Raw genomic sequence first — 16,915 nt, 5'->3', positions numbered from 1 at the left:
ATCATAAAAAGCCATTCGCATCTGTAATGCGAATGACTCCGAGACCATGTAGAAATTGCCTAAAATTGTGCAAATGTTTGTAAGATTGGGAGGAGCGGTCCCGTGCACAGAAGGAAGAGATAAGATGAACCAAGTGAATGACTATTACAGTTTGGAATTTAACCCATTAGCAGCCATGAATTAGTTTTCTTGTGTACAACAATTTGGGGCAGGGCTGCTGCAGCAAGGTATACTGGGCTAATAGTAGAGCCGATCCTCTGTCCAGATCAGGTAACTAAAGCACTCCCTGCACCACTCTGCATAATGGTGCCCATACATGGTACAATTTTTTTTTATTTTTTTCAATTAGATAATTTTGTTCGATTATTTAGTTAGATCGAATATAAAGATTTTTCCAACATGTCAGATCGGGTTGTTATTGAAAAATCGGGATAATCAATTCTTTTTTTCTTGATTAAAAAAAGATTATTTTAAACTTTCATTCGGTTTGATCGTTTTGGTCTAATAAACATGAAAATTGAACGTTTTTATTGTACCATGTATGGGCACCTTTAGGCTGCAGGAGGCACAAAATGTGGTGCTACAGTGCACATACAAAATAAAATCGCTGACAAAAGGTGACAGTAAAAATGGAACAAGTAAACTTAGGTTGAGAAAAAGAAAATTGAATTTTTCACTTGGTCATCTCCTCAGGGTACTCCTCCTAAAGACCTTTGAAAGCAATAGGCTAGGGGTGGTGGGTGAAGGGTCCCTTCATTAGTTTGCAGTCTAGGAACCAAAAACATATCCTGGATTTAGGTTTAAGGTTCAATGAAATATAAATGTTGAGGTAAGAAAATAATATACCCCTCAGCTTATGGGGTTAGAGGAACTCCAGTGAAAATAATGTAATAAAAAGTGCTTCATTTTTACAAATATTATGTGTAAATGATTGTCAGTGTTTTGCCCATTGTAAAATCTTTCCTCTCCCTGATTTACATTCTGACATTTATCACATGGCAACATCTTTACTGCTGGCAGGTGATGTCAGTGGAAGGAGAAGCTGCTTGCTTTCTTGACAGTTGGAAACTGCTGATATTTCCCACAATGCAACAAGGCTCCCACAGTGTGGTGTCAGAACCATGGTCGTGACCAGGGCCGTTTCTAGGGGGCGTGCAGCCCTGAGCGCAGACAGCGAAAGGGCGCTGCAAACTCTCCCTCCCTCTCCCCAGGGGACTGCAGAGTAATTAGCTCAGGGAAGCACTGTATACAGCTACAGTGACTGGCCAGGGGGGAAGGGGGGCAATCTCCCCCCAGGCCACCTTTCATTCAGTGATTTAGGGCAGGTCTGGTGTCTGGTGTATTTGGGTTTGTGGTAAGGCAATGTGAAACTTGAGGCTAGCTAGCTGATAAAAGTACAATCAGAGGACAGGCAAGCTGGTAAATATACACAGCATGATGCAGAGCTTGCCTGGAGGGTCCGTGGGCAAACATCTGTCTGGTCTCTCCCCATTGTTATTATGACTGCATGTGTGGATAAGGTGTTATAAAAGTTGAAGTTTTTGACAGTCCCTAGACTCCAGGAGGGCTACTTTCTGACTTGTGTGAGAGACTGGCAGGGACAGGAGTCCTATTACAGGCAAGTAGCCTCTTTGTGATGTGCAATACAGATAAGCTCTCTGCTCCATCTCAGGCTATTCTCAATTACTCTCCACTCCTCTCTGGGCTAGTGCACGCCAAAATCGCAATAGCAATCACTAGCAATTTGTGTGTGATTTTTGTGAAGCGATTTTCAGAGCTATTTTTCTCTAACCGTCATTCGGGACAGCAGGAGAGATCCGGTCCCTCCTCCGGATCTGGGGAAACTATCAATCAAGAAAGCATTAAAAGCCCCCGCCCACCCTCATTCCTCAGTTCATCTGTGTTTCTTTCCAGGAAACGCCTTCAAGAAAGCAGCTCCCGTTTGTTTTTTACCTTGCCGGAGGGTGAGGTGATATTCCGGAGGACAGGCCTTGTGTGTTTTCCGGAGGGTATTCCTGTGGGGCCTGTCTTTCTTTGGGGGAGAAACGCGCTTCAGGGTGAGATAACAGCGCTTTCTTCTGCCTCCTACCTACTAGACGCTGGCTCACGGAGGAATAGCCGCAGCGTCTATCGCCGCTGCAGTAGTTTCCGGGTCTCTGACGTCAGGCGCAAGGAGGAGGGACGTGGTGCGCTGACGTCATCCGTAACGCGGCGGAAAGGGGAGGATAAAGCGGAGGACCAGGAAGGAGGAAGTGGTTCCTAGCGTTCTCCGCGCACACAGACCAGCATGGAAGGCCAAGCGGCTGCAAAGCCTTCTGGACAGACCCAGCCCCAGGCGGCTTCTGGTGGGGTCAGTCCTCCGTTTTGGAGGAAGTTTTATGCGGTCTTTATTTTGATCAGAGGCTCTAACACTGCCTTTTATGTGTTCATGTTATAGGCAAAGACTGAGCCCAAAAATCCTGCTACAGCCCCTGAAAAGAAATATAAAAGATGTGGATTTTGTAGCACTAAGATTCCACTTGAGGCTCCTAAGAATGCTTGTCAATCATGAATAGATGCTTTAGTAGCTTCAGAAACATCCAATATTTTAAAGGGGGTGGTGGAATCTGTAAATATTAGGATGCAGGAGACATTAGATAAATTTAAAGAATCTTTTGTTCCTCTAGCCACTGAACCTTTACCTGGTCCTTCCTCGGCTTCACTCCCGGGCCCTTCGGGGGGTTTTTCTCAGCAGTCTTCCATCTCAGACATTTTAGGGGCTGAGGAGGAGGACATTTTAGGGGCTGAGGAGAAGGAAGAAATTGAGGAGGGGGAGGAGGAAGGGGAAGGGATGTCAGAAATTATATCTTTAGAGGAAGGTGAACATCCGCAGTCTGATGATTCAGAGATGGAACATTTACTTAGAACTCCGAGATTTTTATTTTCATCTGATGAATCTTCTGAGTTACTTAAAGGGAACCTAAACTGAGAGGGATGTGGATTTTTCCTTTTAAACAATACCAGTTGCCTGGCAGTCCTGCTGATCTCTTTGGCTGCAGTAGTGGCTGAATCACAGCCCTGAAACAAGCACGCACTAATCCAGTCTGACTTCAGTCAGAGCACCTGATCTGCATGCTTGTTGAGGGGCTGTGGCTGAAAGTATTAGAGACACAGAATCAGCAGTAGAGTCAGGCAACCGGTATAATTTTAAAAGGCAAAATCCACATCCTTCTCAGTTTAGGTTCCCTTTTAAAGCAGTTTATGCTACTGAACAAATTAGAGACAGTTGCGGAATTATCTCCGCAGGATCTGGTTTATTCAGGGTTAGCTAGCAGCTCGGGGAGGGTTTTTCCTATCCATAAGTCATTACAGGAAATCATTTCTTCGCAATGGCAAAATCCTGAAAAAAGGTTGTTTATTCCTAAATCATCTAAGAGGAAATACCCTTTCTCTCAATCAGACATTGATAAATGGATCAAATGTCCCAAATTGGGTGCTGCATTAGCTAAATATTCAAAGGATTCAGATTTGTCATTTGAGGATGCGGAGTTGAGGGTCTCCTTAAAAAGGCTTGGGAGTCGGCAGCGTTTGGTTTCCTTCCTGGGATTTCAGCCACATGTATATCTCGCAATCTGAGAATTTGGATGGATAATTTGATTTCTCAGATTGAAAAAGGGGCTCCTCCTAAAGATTATGTGGCCTCTTTGCCAGTGGTTCTCAGAGCGGTTGCCTTTTTGGGGGACGCAATTACTGAGATGGTTCGTATCACAGCGCGCACTACTGCGCTTATTTATTCTGCCAGAAGGGCGATATGGCTGAAAACCTGGGAGGGGGACTTAACTTCTAAGAACAGATTATGCTTTATTCCTTTTGAAGGTAATCTTCTCTTTGGAACAGAATTAGATAATGTTTTATCTCGTTCTGCGGAGAAGGGGAAACAGTTTCCTAATAAAAAGGTCTTAAAGGGTAAAAGACCCTTTGTAGCCAAGAAGACGGCTAGTGATCAGGGTTCATGGCCTAATAAAAATCGGACTGTGCAGAGGAAGTGGTCCTTTCCGAACGGCAAAGGGAAAGGAGGCTTTACGCTCGGTAATTTCAACCCTACAAAACAGAACAAATGACGTTCTACCAGTGGGGGCAGATTAAGGTTTTTTCTGACAGAATGGGAAAAATTAAAACCCGATCCTTTTTGTTTTTCAAATTATACAACGGGGTTACCGTCTTCAATTTTCTGTTCCTCCCTCCCACAGGAGTTTTGTGAACCAGATTCCAAGAGACCCAGAGAAAGGTTTGGGTCTGAAATCAGAAATTCAGAGATTTTTGGACAAAAGAGTAATAGTTCAGGTTCCTCAGGTAGAGGAATTCCAGGGTTATTATTCACACGTTTTTCTAGTGAAGAAAGCAAACGGAGATTTTCGTTTCATTTTGAATCTAAAATCCCTCAATCCATTTTTAGTTTACGAAAAATTCAGGATGGAGAGTATTTATTCAGTGAGGGCTCTCCTTCAGGGCAAAGAGTTTTTTTTTTATCTCGATAGATTCAGGACGCGTACCTGCACATACCGATTTTTTTTCTCTCCAGGTCATCAGAAATATTTAAGGTTTGTGATCCGAGACCAATTCCGGATTCGCCATTTTCAGTTTCAGGCAATGCCTTTCGGCATTGCATCAGCTCCTCGGATTTTCACAAAGGTGCTGGCCGAGGTGATGAAGGAGCTAAGATTGCAGGGTATTTCAAATGTCCCTTATTTGGACGATCTCCTAGTGTTTGCACAAACAGAGGACTTAATTCTGGCACACAAGGGCGATCGTTATGACAACCCTGACTCGGGTAGGTTGGATCATAAATTATGCCAAGTCAGCTTTAATCCCTGCTCAGAGAATTACCTTTTTAGGATACAAAATAGACTCCAGGTTACAGAAAATGTTTCTACCTCAGAAGAAAGTTCTGAAAATCCAGAAAGAAGTGGAGAAAATGTTGGGGTTGGAGGAGTGCTCACTTCGACAAATTATGAGACTTCTGGGTCTGTTCACAGCTGCAATTCCAGCCGTTATATGGGCTCAGTCTCACGGCAGACTGTTACAAAATATTCTGCTGACAAATTGGGACAAATCCCAGGATTCGCTGGATCTTCGAATTGCCATTCCAGACCCAGTGAAAGTCAGTCTAAAGTGGTGGCTAGAGCAGGAAAATTTTACAGACAGGGAGATGGTGGAGACAATCGAACCAGGGCTGTGGAGTCGGTCCAAAAATCCACCGACTCCGACTCCTCAGTTTAGGATTCCACCGACTCCACGACTCCGACTCCTCTAATTTGCATATTACAATTTTGTTGATTAAAAGTATGTAACATGAAATTCGTCTCTTAACTGCCAACGCTTAGGAATTTTACAAGACAACTGAAGTGAGAAGGCTATGTAGACTACTATATTTATTCCCTTTAGACTAAAACTAGTCCTTGGTAAGAGTACTTGTAAAAGGTACAAACCGGAACAAAGAACATCTATCAGGCCCTAGGCAATGTAAGTGTGGGTACATGTAAGAATGATGTGCAGGTACTCTGCAGGGGAATGAGGAGATTGTAAACAGACAACACCTCTGTGTTCAATGTGCACAGCATTCTCAGTGGATTCCCTGCAGCTCTGTGCGGAGTGCATATGTAGAGTATAGTGCTACTGTGTAACAAAGTAAACCTGAGACAGATGAAATTAAAGTTTTATACATACCTGGGGCTTCCTCCAGCCGCCTTCAGGATAATCAGTCCCTCGTTGTCCTGCTCCACCACCTGGATCTTTTGCTATGAGTCCAGGTACTTGAGCCAGTCAGGCGTAATGCGCATGCACACACTCCGCCGCCAGGAGCATACTACACCTGTGCAGCACTATTGCGCAGGTGCAGAATGTTCCTGGCTGTGGGAGCAGCATGCGGCCGGACAGCGCTGACTGGCTGAATTACCAGGACTCATAGCAGAAGATCCGGGTGGTGGAGGACAGCGAGGGACTGATTAGCCTGAAGGGGGCTGGAGGAAGCCCCAGGTATGTATACAAAACTTTACTTTTCATCCGTCTCAGTTACCCTTTAATTTGTAGTCACCAAACCAAATTTTAATAACATATGAAATTATTTGATTTCATCAGCAAAGGGAGTGCATACATTTTCATAAATCTGCATCAATGCAGAATTATTTCCATCTCGTTGACCATCTCTATTAGTGACACAGCTACACATCAGGCTTTATACTTACAGCATAATGTTATTTAGTATATATAAGAGATTCCTGTGTACACATTATATATACAGTCACAATCAGATATGTATATCTGACCTTAAAAATACGGGGACTGCTTTATTGAAGCAGCACAAGTAACTAATTTTGATTGGTTTATTTCATTTTTGTGGACTAAGCACAGCTATTACTGTATATATACATTATTTTTAATGACTATTATCTGAGAAATAGAACATTTTATCATATTTTCTATTTTAATTACAGTTACAAATTCATTAGGAGTCGGAGTCGGTGCATTTTTTCCCGACTCCGACTCCAGGCACCCAAAATTGCCCGACTCCACGACTCCGACTCCACAGCCCTGAATCGAACCTGATAAAAATGTTCACAAATGCGAGTTCATGGGGCTGGGGGGCAACAGCTCTGGGGCAACATGCACAGGGTTCCTGGTCCCAGATCATAAGAAAGAAATCGTCCAATTTCAGAGAACTGAGGGCGGTTTGGGAGGCACTTCTAGCATTTCAACAAATGATAGAGGGAAAACATGTTTTAATTTTTTCCGACAATGTTACGACAGTGGCTTATCTGGCAAAACAGGGGGGGGGACAAGGTCCAGAGACCTTATGTCCCTATCCTCAGAGATCTTCAGTTGGGTAGAACACAAGATTCTATCTTTATCTGCAATTCATATAAAAGGAGTGTTAAATCAGGAAGCGGATTTTTTGAGTCGTCGGCAAGTAAGTCAGTCGGAATGGAGTCTCCATCCGGAGGTTTATCGTGCGGTTTTAGAAATCTTCGACACGCCAGAGATAGATCTCTTTGCAGCCCCAGAGAATGCAAAGGCGGATAGGTTTTTCTCCCTTCACAGGAGCCCAGGATCTCTGGGATTGGACGCACTCAGTCTGCCATGGCAGTACAACCTATGTTATGCCTTTCCTCCGTTAGCTCTAATACCTCAGGTTCTGATAAAGTTGCAAAAAGAAAGGGTGAGATTGATCTTAACCTCCACAGGGTTGCAAGGTCTTTTTGGCCACATGGGGGCTATTATCGGAGAGAGCTCCGTTTCCTCTCCCGATTCGACACGACCTGTTGAGGCAGGGGCCTCTGAGTCATCCCAAGCCCCAATTATTCAAACTGGCAGCTTGGATCCTGAAAGGGTGATTCTAAGAAAGAAGGGTATTTCAGAGAAGGTCATTGAAATCCTCATTTGCACCGTTTCGACAGCAGATTCGATCACTGGGATTGAATCTGCCTCCAATCGTTTGCGCTAAACGCACCCGCCGATCCGATTTCCTCCCGAAATCGGATCGGTCCATCGATCGCGCCGTGCGGGAAATTACCGTCGATCACCCGCGGGTAGGGAGCGCGTCGTTAGCGGCGGCCGATCCGATCAAGTATACATTACCTGACGCTGGCTCCCGGACATCTTCTTCGCGCTGCACCGCTCTGTTCCTGCTTCCATCCCAGCGTACATGAACTTCCTGTGTCACTCCAGTGACCAGGAAGTTCATATAGAGGGCGCTCTATTTGAACTTCCTGGTCACGGAGTGACACAGTGTACGCTGGGATGCGGTGCAGCGCGGAGAAGAGGACCCGGGGCCAGCTTCAGGTAATGTATACGGGGGGGGGGGGACAGGCGGCAGGAGCAGCTCAACAGATTGTGATCGGTTTCAGCCTGAAACCGATTCACAATCTGTTTGCAGTAAAGGCAGCCATACGATCCCTCTCTGATCAGATTCAATCAGATAGGGATCTGTCAGTTGGTCGATCTAATGGCAAATCGACCAGTGTATGGCTACCTTTAACCACTTAAGGACCAGGGTATTTTCTTCTGATCGGTGCTGCGTGAACTCTCCAGCCCGCAGCACCGATCAGGAAATAGCCAGGGCGATCAGACTTCCCCCCCCCCCCCCCCCTTTTTTTCCCCACTAGGGGGATGTCCTGCTGGGGGGGTCTGATCGCCGCCGGCTACCTGCACTTTCCGGGGGGGGGGGCGGGGGCTCCTCAAAGCCCCCCTCCGGAGCGCTTTCCGCCCTCCCCGGCTTTCCCTCCCTCTCCTTTACCCTGTGAGTGGCGCAGGACGGAGTTCCGTCCTGCGCCTGATAGGATAGGCTTCTGCCTATCAGATGCCGGCGATCCCCGGCCAATCAGAGGCCGGGGATCGCCGATCTACGTCGCGGCGCTGCTGTGCAGCAGCGCCGTGTGATGTAAACAGCGGGGATTTCTTCCCCGGATATTTACATTATGCGTGTGAGCCGCGATAGGCGGCTCGCACACTGTTCACGGAGACAGTCTCCGTGAACTGGCATGGAAAGGCCGCTCGATCGAGCGGCCGTTTCCATGCTATACCACTAACGACCCGCCGACGCCTATCGGCGTTAGGCGGTCGTTAAGTGGTTAAGGTACAATGCTCTGCACTGTCTATCCTATTAGATAGGCACCTAGCTCAGGAAGAACTAGTAAGTAACTTTTTCAAGGCTATTCAAACATCGACCCCAGTTAGACAAAAGATTTTTCCCCAATGGGATTTATCCTTGGTTCTCTATTATCTCGTGAGGCCCCCTTTTGAACCTATTGATGAGATTGACATTAAGCTCCTTTCCTTCAAATTAGCGTTTCTGATAGCTATCACATCAGCCAGGAGGTTGGGAGACCTTCGAGCATTATCGATTAAAGACCCTTTTTTGGTCATATGTCCGGATAGTATTTATTTAAGATTAGACCCAGCTTATATTCCGAAGGTTTCTTCGGAGTTTCATCGCTCCCAGGAGATTATTTTGCCCTCCTTTTGTGAAAAAACTTCAAACGACAAAGAGAAGGAGTTTCATTGTTTAGATGCGAGACGCACTCTTCTGTCATATCTGGCTAGGACTAGAGAGTTTAGGAAGTCGAGCAATCGGTTTATACTATACACAGGTAAAAATAGGGGACAACAAGCATCAAACAAACCATTGCTAGATGGATTAGGCAAACTATAATCTTAGCCTATCAGACTAGTAAGTGTCCAGTACCTACCAACATTAAGGCCCATTCCACACGTTCCTTGTCCACATCTTGGGCTGAGAGAGCAGGGGCAACTATACAGCAGATCTGTCCAGCGGCAACCTGGTCGACAGCATCCACGTTTATCAAACATTACAGAGTGGATGTATTATCTCAGCAGGATCAGTCGTTTGGCAGAAAGGTGCTCCAAGCAGTTGTCCCTCCCTAGGTGAGCCTTTTTCTTCTAAAAAGACTTCTTGCCTATCTCTCCTGTTGTCCCGGATGACGGTTAGAGAAATATTCCTATTAGACCTACCGGTAATGGAGTTTCTAAGCTAACCTATAACCCGGCCCTAGCTGGGGAAACCTTTCTATTTTTCTGTGTTAGGTAGATGAGTCACTGTTGGGTGCCTATTTGTTTCTGCTATCTTCATTTCCAGTGGTTTCTAGTAGGTTCTACTTGTATATGCACTGAGGAATGAGGGTGGGCGGGGGCTTTTAATGCTTTCCCCAGATCCGGAGGAGGGACCGGATCTCTCCTGTTGTCCCGGAAGACGCTTAGAAACTCCATTACCGGTAGATCTAATAGGAGTATTTTAATGAATTGCTCCAAAAAATGCTACACACTGCTTGTAGCATTTTTTTGGAGCAATTCATTAAAAAAAAAAAATAATAATCGCTCTGAAAATCGCTTCACAAAATCACACTCACAAATTGCTAGCGATTGCTATTGCGATTTTGGCGTGCACTAGCCCAGAGAGAGGAGGAGTGGAGAGAAATTGAGAGTAGCATGAGATGGAGCAGAGAGTGTATCTGTATTGCACATCACACAGGGGCTACTTGCCTGTAATAGGACTCCTGTCCCTGCCAGTCTCTCACACAAGTCAGAAAGTAGCCCTCCTGGAGTCTAGGGACTGTCAAAAACTTTAACTTGTGTAACACCTTATCCACACATGCAGTCATAATAACAATAGGGAGAGACCGGACAGATGTTTGCCCACGGACCCTCCAGGCAAGCTCTGCATCATGCTGTGTATATTTACCAGCTTGCCTGTCCTCTGATTGTACTTTTATCAGCTAGCTAGCCTCAAGTTTCACATTGCCTTACCACAAACCCAAATACACCAGACACCAGACCTGCCCTAAATCACTGAATGAAAGGCGGCCTGGGGGGAGATTTCCCCCCTTTCCCCCCTGGCCAGTCCGCCCCTGAACTATACTGGATACCTATACTGGAGGCACCTACCTGGCTTATCTATACTGGGGGCAATTATACTGGGGCACCTATGCCTGGCTACCTATACTATGGGGACCTATAGCCCACTACCTATACTGAGTGCAACTAGACCTAGCTAACCTATATTGCAGGCACCTATACCTGGCTCCGGCACGGGGGGGGGGGGGTGTCAATTTTTATACTCTTGCACTGGGTACATTTTAGCCTAGAAACTTCCCTGGTCCTGACATCACACTGTGAGCGGGGTTTCACCACAATATCAGCCATACAGGGCCCCTGATGATCCATTTGTGAAAAGGAAAAGATTTCTTATGGGAAAGGGGGTATCAGCTACTGATTGGGATGAAGTTCAGCTCTTGGTTATGGTTTCTCTTTAAAGAGAGTCTGAAGCAAGAATAAATCTCGCTTCAGACCTCATAGTTAGCAGGGGCATGTGTGCCCCTGCTAAAACGCCGCTATCCCGCGGCTTAACGGGGCTCCCTTCACCCCCAAATCCCCTCCGTACATCGCGGAATCTCTTCCGCATTGGGGCAGGGCTAACCGCCGCAGCCCTGCCTCCCGCGCGTCTATCAGACAGTCTTCCTTCACTGAGAGGAGCGGGGGAGAGGCGGCGGTGCGCGTCTGAGAGGCAGGGCTGCAGCCGTTAGCCCTGCATCCAGGAAGAGCAAAATTTACAACCAATTTGGTCGTTGATTTTGCAGGGGGGGGTGAAGGGACCCCCGTTTAGCCGCGGGATAGCGGCGTTTTAGCAGGGACACACATGCCCCTGCTAACTATGAGCTCTGAAGCGAGAATTATTCTCGCTTCAGTGTCTCTTTAAGGTGTCTCTTTAAGGTTAATATATATGATTTTGCATTAACTAGCAATGAACACATCTCTGTGCATTGCATGCATGTACTTTTTGCAAAAATAAATATTAAAATGGCTTTTGTAGTTACATTTCCTGTTGAGATGTCTGGTTTGCATTTTGTAGAGTAACACTGCACTGCCTCCTCTATCCCATCCTTATCTGCATGAGCTAGTTTTGGAAGGGATAGAAGCCAGTCTTTCCCTGTTGCCACAGAACACCTCTGCACTTTTTCACCTCATCCCCCTGCTGGTAAGAGATTAAGGTCTTGTGGTCAGCACTAAAGCTATTGTAGAATTCAATAAGAAGCTTCTGTAGCTGCATTGCAGGCCACAAAGAGACGGTCTCTCAGCAGCATAGGAAAAAGGTTGCCGAGGTGGTGGTTGGTTTTCTCAACAATAAGAGCTTTTCTTCAGCTAGGGAACACTGACTCTTAAAGAGAACCCGAGGTGGCATTGTATTACGTAAGTGGGGCACAGAGGCTGGTTGGTCACACTAACACCAGCCTCTGTTGCCCCATCGTGTGTCTCAAAGACCCCCCTGCTCGCCGCTATACCCCCGCAGTGCTGGCGACACGCAGCGTGTCGCCAGCACAATGTTTACTCTAGCGCTGTCTGTCAGCGCCGCTCCGCCGCCTCCTCCGCATCGCCGCTACCCGCCCTCGTCCCTTCCCTCCCGCTGATTGGAGGAGGCGTGGGAGCGGCGCTAACAGACAGCGCTAGAGTAAACATTGTGCTGGCGACGCGCTGCGTGTCGCCAGCACTGCGGGGAGTATAGCGGCGAGCAGGTGGGTCTTTGAGACACACGATGGGGCAACAGAGGCTGGTGTTAGTGTGACCAACCAGCCTCTGTGCCCCACTAACGTAATACAAGGCCACCTCGGGTTCTCTTTAAAGGGGCACTATGGTGAAAAATTGTAAAATTTTAAATATGTGCAAACATAAACAAATAAGAACTACGTTTTTTTTCCAGAGTAAAATGAGCCATACATTACTTTTCTCCTATGTTGCTGTCACTTACAGTAGGTAGTAGAAATATATGAGAGAAGAGACAGGTTTTGGACTAGTCTATCTTTTCACGGGGGATTCTTGGGGATTTATTTTCAAAAGCACTTTGCTCTGTCCAACTGCCAAAGAACTGTGTAGCGAACAGGGAAGCTGGCCAGCATAATTGTTTAAATCCTTTTAGGGAATAGCTTTATAAAAAAAGCCTTGCTGGGAATCCCCTGTGAAGAGATGGACTAGTCAAAAACTTGTCACTTCTGTCAGATTTCTACTACCTACTGTAAGTGACAGCAATATAGGAGAAAAGTAATTTATGGCTCATTTTACTCTTGCAAAAATGAACTTCTTATTTGTGTTTGCACGCATTATATATTTTATAATTTTTTGCCATAGTGCCCCTTTAAAGAATACCCGAAATGACGTGACATGAGATAGACATGTGTATGCACAGTGCCTAGCGCACAAATAACTATGCTATGTTCCTTTTTTTTCTTGCTCTGCCTGAAAGAGTTGAATATCAGGGATGTAGGTGGCTGACTCAGTCCTGACAGGGTGACCCTCACTGATCAGAAATTCCCCTTTTTTTTTATCTCTTTCTTGCTCTCAGAAGCTGTTTTCTGCTAGGAAAGTGTTTTATAGTTGGAATTTCTTATCAGTGAGGGTCACTTCCTGTAGTCAGTGTGAACTAGGGCTTTAGAGCACAGCTGAGGGATATGGAGTCTGACCTATTTCCACTGCACATTGCTTGGCTATTCTACTGATCTTCTGCCTCAATACTTTTCCAGGAGCAGACAATAGCAGATTGTATACATTACTTAATTGTTACATCTAATACATTATCAAAACAAATGAACTCTTTAGATAAACAGGGGGATAGACAAATCAAACGTGTGGGCTTAAGGTACAATAGAACTGTTTGCATTAAAGCTATAATGTATGAAAGTGGATAAATTGTGTATTTTTTTTTTTCACTTTTTTCCTTATTTTCCTTTAAGATAGATATAGATCATTTAGTTGTGAAAATGATTGATAAAGTTATTGTCAAAGTAATCACAGCTGAGCTGAACTGAGAAAATTACCAGGGTAGTGAAGTGGTTAAAGTGAACCCATGGTTAGTTAGGAAGGCTGCCATATTTATTTCCTTTTAAGCAATACCAGTTGTCTGGTTGTCCTGCTGATTATCTGCCTCTAATTCTTTCAGTCATAGACCCTGAACCATCATGTAGCTGAACAGATGTTTTTGACATTATAGTCAGATCTGACAAGATTAGCTGCATGCTTGTTTCTGGCATTATTCAGACACTACTGCAGCCAAATAGATCAGCAGGGCTGCCAGGCAACTGGTATTGTTTTAAAAGGAAGCAAATATGGCAGCCTCCATATCACTCACCTCGGGTTCACTTTTTAAGAAGGAATAAAGAGTGCAGGGGTACACCATAGAAATTTGCAGCAGTCAGAAGCAAATTGATATTGTTTTGTATTATCAGCTGAAACTTTGAAGAGAGACCAGATATAACCATTCTCTCTGTACCAATTTTTTTTTATTTATTTATTTTTAAGATGTACAAGCATTCAAATAACAAGACAATGACCAGTGGTGCAATTGCAGCAATGCTTTCCACAGTTCTTTACTCAAGACGCTTCTTTCCTTATTATGTTTACAATATAATTGGAGGACTCGATGAAGAAGGTAAATTTTAATAAGTTTCTTGACCTACCACTGTTTTTTTGTTTAGCATGTTGTAGTGATTTCTGTGACAAATGGGAGCAATGTCTGGAATAATAGAATCTCCCTTGCACTGCTATGAATTCCATTACTTAAGTCTTGTACAGACATCAGGCTCTCTGTAAATACCTTAAAGGGAACCTTAACTGTTAAACAAAAAAAGGTTCACTTACCTGGGGCTTCCCCAAGCCCCCTGAAGCCATCCTGTGCCCTTGGCAGTCCTTGATGATGCTCTGGTCCTCTGTCGCGGCTTAGTTTCGTATTCGCCCAACAGTCAGCGGGCCACTGCGCCTGCGTGGCACTGGCTGCGCTGCATCCTTGTTCACCTTCCTGATGTCAAGAGCTCTTGCACAGTAAGAGAAAAACGTGTACTGCACCTGCGCAGGATGCTCTTATTGACGGTAATGCAAACCATGATGCTCACACCCAGGGTGGCGCAGTTGCCCACCGACTTTGTTGGCTGAAAATAGAACAAATCCGCGCTGCGGGTCCGGAGATCCGCTGAGGACACAGGACGACTACAGGGGGCTTGTGGAAGCCCCAGAGCGGCAGAGCGGTTTCCATAGTAACGGCGATACACATCGCCGTTACAGGAAGCCGCTCTCCCTACAGCTTCCTGTCATCACACAGCTGCCGCCGTGGAGCGAGCTGCTGTGATCTATGTACATGCCCGGGCCGGGAGACAGAGAGGGGACTATTGGAAGCCGGCAGCCGCAGGGTAAGCTAATAGCAGCGGCGGCCGCGGGGGGCACTATACTAGCTATGGGGGGCACTAAACTAGCTATAATGGGGCACTATACTAGCTATGGGGGGCACTATACTAGCTATACTGGGCACTATACTGGCTATGGAGGGCACTAAACTAGCTATAATGGGGCACTATACTAGCTATGGGGGGCACTATACTAGCTATGGGGGGCGCTATACTAGCTATACTGAGCACGATACTAGCTATACTGGGCAATATACTAGCTATACTGGGGCACTATACTGGGGCACTATACTAGCTATACTGGGGCACTATACTAGCTATACTGGGGCACTATACTGGCTATACTGGGGCACTATACTGGCTATACTGGGGCACTATATTAGCTATACTGGGCACTTCACCAGCTATACTGGGCACTACCTACTCATACTGGGCACTATACTAACTATACTGGGACACACTGGGGGGGGGGATCACACGGCCAGCATTTCCTACCCCCGGCTTATGAGGGTCAATCATTTTTTTTCCTGGTTTTTCAGGAAAAAGTTGGGGGGTCGGCTTATATGCGGGTCGGCTTGCTTGCGAGTATATACGGTAAATGGCACGTTTAACATGCTGTTTTGCCTCTCAATTGCTGCAGTTAGCGCCTTCTGATGGCAAAAGGATGCAAATGAGTGGGAGTATTTGTAACCACACCTGTGTCAGCTGTTCACATACTGTGTGGTCACTAAAAAAAAAAAAAAAAAATAGTCCAGGGGTGGCTGGCGCTCACTTTTTAGGTTAAACTGAGGAACTGCCCAAACAGTGGTTTGTAAGTAAACTGCCCAAACAGTTTGTTTTACTAGTAAATCCTGCACTGCTCTTCAAAATTCACTTTAATGTCAAGCAATTAAAGCATACAAGTCACCATTTTTCAAGTCAGGATTTTCTCTCAGGAAAAAAAATCTTAATGGCCCTTTTCCACTAGCAAGCGCAAATCACCTGCGCTTGCGATCACGCAGGCTCCTTTTTACACTGTCGGCGTTCTGCTGTACCGCCGTTGGGAGTGTAACACGATTGCGATGAGAATCGCGCAGGACGGCGATCGCGTTTCGGCAAAAAACGCGATCGAAACGCTATAGTGGAAAAAGAGCACCGCGATTTACATGTTATCGCGGTGCACTAGCAATTAGAAAAACGTCTGCGATGCGCTTTTTAAATCTGATCACAGCCCATCTAGATTAATTATTGTTTATTTTTAGCTAAATGTAGGAAAATTGCATCTTGCGCGTTTTCGCGTTTCGCGCTTTATTTTGGTGCTTACCGTTTTTGCGCGTTTGTACGCGTTCTTGGTCGTTAATAAGCATAGACATACGCTTGTACACGTTTTCAATTTTTTTTTTTTTTTTCAATCAGTGATGCGTACTTTCAAGTGTACTTGCGTAAAATCAACAGCTTATTGTTATACATGCGGAAATGCTTATGGGGATAATCCCTTATGCGTAAAATTTACTAGACAATCAGCACGTAGGTTATAAACACAGATTGGATTTGATTTAGCTCACAAGAATAAAAATGTATATATAAAAATGATTAAGCAATATATAGACTTTATGCAACCATTCTAAAGATTAAAATTCTCAGGGATTATCTAGAACAGAGTTTGACAGCCTTTTAAATAAACTATATTACCTCAGATATACCGTATATACTCGCATACAAGCCGAATTTTTGACCCCCAAAAAGGGGGTCAAAAGTTGGGGGGTCGGCTTGTATGCGAGTCTGGTGCTGGTGATGGTGGTCCGAGCCCCCCGCACTAACCCCCCCCCCCCCCCCCCCCCCCCCGCGGCCGCCGCTACTGCTGCAATTACCTGCCCGGCGCCGCTTCTTCTATTCCCCTCCTGTCCGGCTCCGTAAATCACTGCAGCGCTCTTCACGGCGGCTGCAGTAGAGAGAGAGAGCGGTTCCCATAGCAACCGCCGCTACAGGAAGCCGCGCTCTTCGCTGCTTCCTGTCTGATCACAGCAGCCACCGTGAAGAGTGCTGCTGTCCTACGGAGCCAGAGAGGAGGGGAATAGAAGAAGCGGTGCCTGCTAAGGTAAAAGCAGCGGCGGCCGCAGGGGAGAGGGGAGGCGGGGGGGGGCACTGGGGCACTACCTAGCGATACTGGGGCACTATACTAGCGATACTGGGGCACTACCTAGCGATACTGGGGCACT

General features: G+C 45.8%; 1 protein-coding gene across 1 annotated transcript in view; it reads left to right on the top strand.

Annotated features, from left to right (window-relative positions):
- Positions 1-16,915, top strand: part of PSMB1 (proteasome 20S subunit beta 1) — a 53,298-nt gene that overhangs the window by 23,909 nt on the left and 12,474 nt on the right. Inside the window, exon 4 of the mRNA XM_068231949.1 lies at positions 13,840-13,969. Within this exon, the coding sequence (XP_068088050.1) occupies positions 13,840-13,969 (130 nt within the window). The remainder of the gene's footprint in view (positions 1-13,839; positions 13,970-16,915) is intronic.

Source organism: Hyperolius riggenbachi, chromosome 4, assembly GCF_040937935.1.
Source record: "Hyperolius riggenbachi isolate aHypRig1 chromosome 4, aHypRig1.pri, whole genome shotgun sequence".
In the NCBI taxonomy this organism is placed as follows: domain Eukaryota; kingdom Metazoa; phylum Chordata; class Amphibia; order Anura; family Hyperoliidae; genus Hyperolius; species Hyperolius riggenbachi.
Note: the sequence above shows the minus strand (reverse complement) of the source record. Positions and strands in the feature narration are given on the sequence as shown.